Source organism: Prunus persica, chromosome G5, assembly GCF_000346465.2.
Source record: "Prunus persica cultivar Lovell chromosome G5, Prunus_persica_NCBIv2, whole genome shotgun sequence".
Classification (NCBI taxonomy): Eukaryota; Viridiplantae; Streptophyta; class Magnoliopsida; order Rosales; family Rosaceae; genus Prunus; species Prunus persica.
The window spans coordinates 10,281,015-10,288,019 of record NC_034013.1 but is presented as its reverse complement, the minus strand read 5'-3'; the positions used below and the strand labels follow the sequence as shown (position 1 = coordinate 10,288,019).

Genomic DNA, 7,005 nt, shown 5'->3' with positions numbered 1-7,005 from the left:
CAAAGTGGTGACTCCATACGAGAGCAGGGGTTAAACCCTTGACCTTCTCTTAAGGAATGAGAATGCCGAACCACTCACACCAACCACCTTGGTTGTCAATGTTTTTTTTTAAAAATCTAATGGAGCACTTGGTTCGTATGGTTGAGAATTCTGTTTTAAGTTTTATATTGAGCAGTTGGATTGGGTGAGGTGTCAAATGGATTGGGCCGGCACGAATACGGCACGAATATAGCCCGTTTAAGTAAGATTTAATATGATACGGTTCGTATTTTTAAACCATATTAAGATGAGTTAATTAAGTTCAATGAGTCGGGCTAACTCGTGACCCGTAGCAGGCCATGCCAGCTTGAAATCCAACGAACTGACTCGTTTAAAGTCCATTTATTCAATTATACTTTGTTTTAAAGAAAAAAATTCATAATATTATTACATTTATATCTTAAATTCAAATGTATTTCTTTTCTCTAAAAATATATATTAAAATTTAATGTTTTATTTTTATATAAAATAATAATTTTATTTTTCAAATTTTAATTTTTAAAACCCAAATAATAATTTAATCATTTTTTATTTAAATATACTTTAAATAAAGTTATTGACTTTTTTTAAAATAATAAATAATAAATAATATTAGTATATACATAATTATAAAAAAAGATTTAAATGAAGTAATAAAAAAAATTACAAAAAAATACAATATATAAGTCAAATTTGGTATGAGTCCATATCTGCCTGTTTATCCGAGCCCATATGGACTCAGGCTATGAACTCAAACTAAAATTGATGATTCCATATTGGACTCAGGCCATGAACTCAAGCTAAAATTGATGATTTTCATAAATAATTTTCATGATAATGCAATGTCTTTCAGATGAAAAATGTTTTATTTTTTGGCAGAGGATGAAAATAAATGTTTCGTGCATGAAACATGCCAATTATGAAATTCTCCTCAGGATCAGAAGATAGGGTAGGGTCAAGAGAAACCATTACGTCTCTCGTATAAATTACGAAATGAAATATCCCAATCAAGATGCGAATCATGCAATAATATACAATGCTTAAACATTACGTCTCCTTGTATAAACAACTTATCTATTGTTGTTGACTTAATATAAAAATGGATCAAAATTTGGAGAACATAACAGGAAGATCACTAGTGTATTTGCCCGGAAGGAGGCCACAAGTGATACAATCCAATCCGTATACCATTGCAAGGAATGTTGAAATACTACGATTAATAACATCACATGACAGTATTCTAATACCACACAAGTGCCTAGATTGTGCTGGTATTACATGTGTGGCGCGCCGAATAGAAGATAGATAGCTGGTACCAAACTTAGCTCCCATACACTTGGCTTCCCAAAAGACATTAGTTCCCTCTTCTACAGAAAGATTGTAAAATTCAACACTACCCAACATTGGGGGTCTGACACCTTTTTATTTCCCTCAGGTTCCACTTGTAAAACAAATAAACACAATTGTAGAAAAGAAAAAGAAAAAATCTTTATATATATATAGATATATATATATATATATATATATAGATATATATACATCACGCAGTTAATCTAAATTAGCACATTCTTTTGTCCAAAAAAAATTAGCACATTCTGAACTGTTTATTAACGATTGGCAAAAAGGTGCATGTCTAACCTAAACCATATTAAATAGCTAAGCTTCTGAGCTCCTTCTTACCGATGGTGCTGCAACTTTGTGGACCAGACCCTTCATTCTCTGAATTATGTCTTCAAATGATGGCCGCTGTTCTGGGTCACTGCTTGTTATTGACAAGAATGATTTTAGTTCAATTTGCAAGTTCCAAGTTTTTGTAAAGAAAAACGAGCTAGCTGAGTGTACCTTCGCCAACAGTCTTCGATGACCAACACGACTTGGGGGTCGAGGCCTTCTGGTATGTCTAATCTTCTATCCATAAACCCTACAACTCCAACAACCTTCCAAAAGAAATAAACAATTTTCAATGAGATTTAAGAACCACAGAGCATCAAGGTTATATGTGCACATGTGCTCACTCAGAAAAAGAGAGAGAACCTGTAAAGAATTGAGGTTATTCCATGGAATCGATTCGGTCATTAGTTCCCACAGGATGACACCAAAGCCAAACACATCAGACCTGTTTAAAGAGAAGGCAGCTCAATGCATTGGCAAAAAAACATTTGCACAAAAAAGGGAGCAACGACAGGTATACAGCAGACACATAGTTTCCCAGAAAGTTTAGCCACTGTTTATTTAATTGACTTTTAAAGGTCAGTTTTTAGAAATTACTTCTCATTTGAAGGTTCATTTCGAAGGACTTCAGGGGCCATCCACTGAGGCTGCATTTAGAAAAATAAAGACGTCGAAGTAAGATTATTTAATAAAGGTAGTCACATGAATCAGAAAAATTACAACAGCGAAGCTTATCACTTAAATCACTTTTCAATATCTTCTATAGCCTATCTGTGAGCACAGTTCGTAACTAAAAGACCTCAGAAAGAGATCCTGACCGTTCCTCTTCCAGATTTTGCTGTCAAGAAGGTTGCATTCTTCAACTTCGACAAGCCAAAGTCACCAACCTGACAGAAAAAGCGCTTGTCTGAGTGACGGGTATATACTTATTCTGCTTGAATAACTAGTGGCCAGTTCACATTACCTTCACAGTCCAATTCTTATCAACCAGCAGGTTAGACGATTTTAAGTCTCTGTGAACTATAGGTGGATTCCTATGATGCAAGTAATTCATGCCTCTAGCCTGCATTATAAGAGTAGATTTGTTATCTTATTGACAGATGAAAGGCTTAAAAACACTCTTATGTAAAAATAAGAATAAAAGAACTGATCCTCGCATGACTTTGTATGCAATTTGCAAAAGTCATACACAAATTGCATATAGTGTCACACCCTGCTGTAAATAGCCAAAGTTGGATTTGCGCACATTTTGTGCATCTAATGCTGTGACAGCATAATTTTTGTTGTAATGAAGACATGAAGACATGCAACCGTGCGCAGACACAAATACACAGAGAGAGAAGGAGAGAGGGACGTACAACATCAAGGGCCATCATTAGCCGTCGTCTGATGTCTAATGTCTGATTGTTCTTGTGAAGTTGTTTAAAGAGACTTCCCCTAACCACACAAACAGAATCAATGTAATATTAGCCTATAATTGCCATATCATGAGGAGAACGGTATTAAATGGTTTGCATTTATTAAGCCTTCATAAGATCGGTACCAACAGACCCAAAATAAAAAGGCATAATACGAACTGACATAAACATGGTATAATTCAAAATTAACATAACATGAAATAGTAACCTAATGCGTCAACTCTTAATATGATTTGTTGACTAATCATTGAAAAGTAGTATACTTCCAATTACCTAGGTAAGTACTCTGAGACAATGGCAAGCCGTTCTTGTGAACATATTGCTCCCATAAACAACAAAACATTAGGATGCCGCAATCTTTTCATTATATCAATCTAAAGAATTCAAAAGAGATCCTGGGATCAGCTGCTTTCTTTCTCAAACAACAATTACAAACAATAAAAGTCAATTGAGAATTTATATCACCTCCTTTTTGTAGTCATGTAAAATCCCCTCACTGTATTCATTTTTGAAGTACATCTTAATGGCAACATCCTAAAAACACAAAAAAGAATAGAAAATATTGGGTCAAAATTTCAAATTATCGATTTAACTTTGGTTTCAGTAAGATATTAAGGAACTCTTTAAATTTAGACATGTACCGATCCATTCCAGATTCCACGATAAACAATGGCACATGAACCTGGGAGGCAAGAACAAACAAACATGTACGTTTAGAAACCAAAGACCACCAAACTCATTTCACATTTTAAGAAATTCCACCACATAAAGTAAGGATAGCTATTAGGGCCGAAAAGAAAAAGTTCCGAAAAATAGCTTTGGTAACATCACCTAATTTCATTTATATTAACAGACTGTCAAACATGGAATAACTAACAAATCTCCTGCAGAGTTATATATTGAACGTCCTAACAAAGCTGCAAGAGTGATAGTGGGTTCTACCAACCCCCAAAGCATTCAAGGTTTTTTAATTTTGAATAGGTACTAGATTTAAAGCACAAATAGCCCCCTTTACCGTGTCCAATTGCCTCTCCCAAATGCAAGTCATCCCAGCGAATCTCACAATCCTCCCTGGGATTAGAGTCATTAACCCCTTTGCTTGAACAACTATCATGGTTGCCAATGCTCTCCACAGAACTTGGTAATTGTTTACCATTTTGTTCATGCACTGCATCTTGTATCTCTAAAGCATTCAAGTTGTGTTCTTCAGGTTTCGGATAACCTGGTCTGGATAACCTAAAACATTCGTTGCACTCCCTTGAAGAGGCTAAAACAGAATTCTTGCCTGAAGGAATTGGATTTTTTTGCCAAAATGCATTTGAATGAGTTCTCTTATCTTCGAGAGAAGAATTTATTTTGTTGGGTCTTTCTTCCTTACCGTCTGTATCAACAAAGAAGTGGCATGAACTTGATGCTTTTGACTTTCTCGGGGAATTAGGATCCTCTTGTTTCCCTTCTTTGTTGGTTCCTATAATTTGCAGCTTTGCCAAGAACTTTACTGTCTGCACCCATCTCAACCAAATAATTTAGACACACTCTAAAGAGTAATGAAGAGGAAGAAAAAAAAACATAGACATCATGATTTAATATGACGGAGACTCACCAGCGAACCAGGTTTCTCTAAGTTAGCATCTTCAGTGGCTGTTGTAGAGTCCTCCCTGACCTCGTCCATCACACTTGAATTGCACACATCATCTCCATTTCTTGATAGAAGTTTTGAGGCCTGATTGGTTCACCAGTATAATGAGTAAAACACAATTTCAGCTATCTGAATGAAATCACAAGAATTGTGGTTGTGTAGCATAAGCACCAGATTAGAAACAGATGATGCAATCTGTGGCACTGGTACAACTGGTGGTCGCGGGTACTTTAACTGCCATCCTCTATGTTTGGCATTGGCACGATCCTTGAATGCACTCAGATCTGATTCTATTCTATTACACAATGCCGCATCAGTTGAAACTGTGATAATACCGACAAGCTCACCATCTTCATATAAAGGGCTTTTGGTCACCATCGCCATAAATATTTCTCCAGACCTCTTCTTAAAAGGGAACTGACCTGACCATGTTAGCCCAAGTCTCAACCTTTCCATGATTCTCTTTAGAAGTGCATGGTAATCTTCAGCAATGAGGAGCTCAGCAACCCTTTGCCCAAGGACTTCATAGTCCTTCCATCCATAGAGATTCTCAGCAGAACGATTCCTGTATTAAACTCAAATTATTGAGCTCAAACTGATAATATATGATATAGTGCCGAAACATGTCAATCTTTTCTGGGATAAACAATAAACAAGGCACAATTTTTTGAAGCAATTTAACTTCACATGAGCTAACACATGCAAGCTATCAACGACGGCGTCTTTAGTAGGATTTCAGAGGTCAATCCAACATGCATGAGTTCTAGGATACCAAACATAACCACAATTCAGTCAATATAAATGTTCATTGATATAAATAATGCATAACCAGTATGACAACAAAAATTTACAGAAAACTAACAATATAAAACACTTCTTCCTACATTCATATGTCATAAACTCAAATTCTTGAGCTCAAACGGATCATATGTGACGTAATATTGAAAGCATGTCAACATTTGTTGAGGTAAACGCTAAACACGCACAAATTTTGGAGGAATCTAGCTATTCTTTACCAAAAATCCTCGAAAATTTTTAAGAGTCAACAAAACACATTCGCGCAATGCTGAAGTTCATAAATTCATCAACTGTTTCATCAATATCATATATACAGTACCACCACCCTATCACAATGACACAGTCAAAATACATACAACTTCAGAAACCAACAAAACGAATCAAACGACGCAGTTTTGCAATTACGTACCAGTAATTGATCTCTCCAGAGAAAGCTGTGCACACAAGAACGGCGTGGCCCATGGAGTCCAATACGCCCTTGTACGGACTGCCAGAGAGGAAGAACCCGGGCAGATGGAAGCTCGAACCAGAATAGTCTGACGTCAGCACCGCATCGTCTTCTTCTCGCTTCTCCTCCTTCTTCCTCCCGTGGTGCCGAAGCTCATGAAGCTCTGCTCTGAGCCTGGCGTAGCTCGCCTCCAGACTCTGGCACCGATCGAAGAGAACTCGGTACAGACTCTCCGGTGAGTCGTGGGCCGCCATGGCCGTCGTCTCTTAGGTCTCGCGGCAGTGGAGAAGAAAGGGGTGTGCGCAATGCGCATAGCTGTAGCTGCTATATAGCTTTTGGCTTTCTTCTTTACGAAGAGCTGCTCTCGAAATGGTTCTCTCTCTCTCTCTCTCTCTCTCTCTCTGTTGTAATATTTTCTATTTTATATTATTATTTTAATTCTCTGTGTGTACGAATCGCTGGACGAAGCAGGGACCCGCCACGTGTCCCCACCGAACGGAGGGAGCAATCAGGTGCGGAGATGTGTATTGCTTGTGGCCACTAGTTTAACTTTAAAGCAAATTGGGAAGCGGGGAGCGGTTGGCTGCTTAATTCACGACTTTATTTAATTGTTTTTGCAACGTAGTCCATCTCTATCCTCACCATCACCATCACTAGCAAACGAATGGTTTCATGGCTTGATTTAAGCCCAACCGTTGGATGCATCTTGTCCATGACTTGAGAGAGTGAGTTCATTCGATTTTAGCACGCATTAGTATTTGATATTAAAAAGGAAATTTTAATATCCTGATAAAGTATTGTGATTGTGGAAATTAATATGTATTCACTTATGAGTGTTCGTAACTACATGCCGACTCAATATGGTGCATTATGATGTACAGCATGTAAATGTCACACATACACATGTTAACACATTTCAAAGTCAACACTCAACCTAAGTGGGTTTGGTCTCGTGAAAAATTGAACGGGCTACATTACATATGTTGGGCGAATACGATTGGACTCCTTAATGA

At 37.1% G+C, this 7,005-nt stretch overlaps 1 protein-coding gene across 4 annotated transcripts; it reads right to left on the bottom strand.

Annotated features, from left to right (window-relative positions):
• On the bottom strand, positions 1,078-6,384 carry LOC18775738 (raf homolog serine/threonine-protein kinase phl). Of its 4 annotated transcripts, XM_020563495.1 has the most exons (16): positions 5,954-6,384; positions 4,918-5,311; positions 4,711-4,830; positions 4,486-4,609; positions 4,123-4,392; positions 3,749-3,789; positions 3,573-3,641; positions 3,381-3,481; positions 3,048-3,126; positions 2,654-2,752; positions 2,508-2,576; positions 2,287-2,336; positions 2,053-2,134; positions 1,861-1,955; positions 1,699-1,777; positions 1,078-1,385 (listed from the first exon to the last, which is right to left on the bottom strand). In XM_020563495.1, exons 1-16 carry the CDS (start codon positions 6,244-6,246, stop codon positions 1,293-1,295), a joined length of 2,058 nt encoding a protein of 685 aa, XP_020419084.1. In that variant the 5' UTR covers positions 6,247-6,384; the 3' UTR covers positions 1,078-1,292. The 4 variants fall into 4 exon arrangements, with proteins under 4 accessions (XP_020419084.1, XP_020419082.1, XP_020419083.1 ...); XM_020563493.1 differs by having other exon boundaries at positions 4,123-4,609; XM_020563494.1 differs by lacking the exon at positions 1,078-1,385 and adding an exon at positions 1,392-1,459 and having other exon boundaries at positions 4,123-4,609.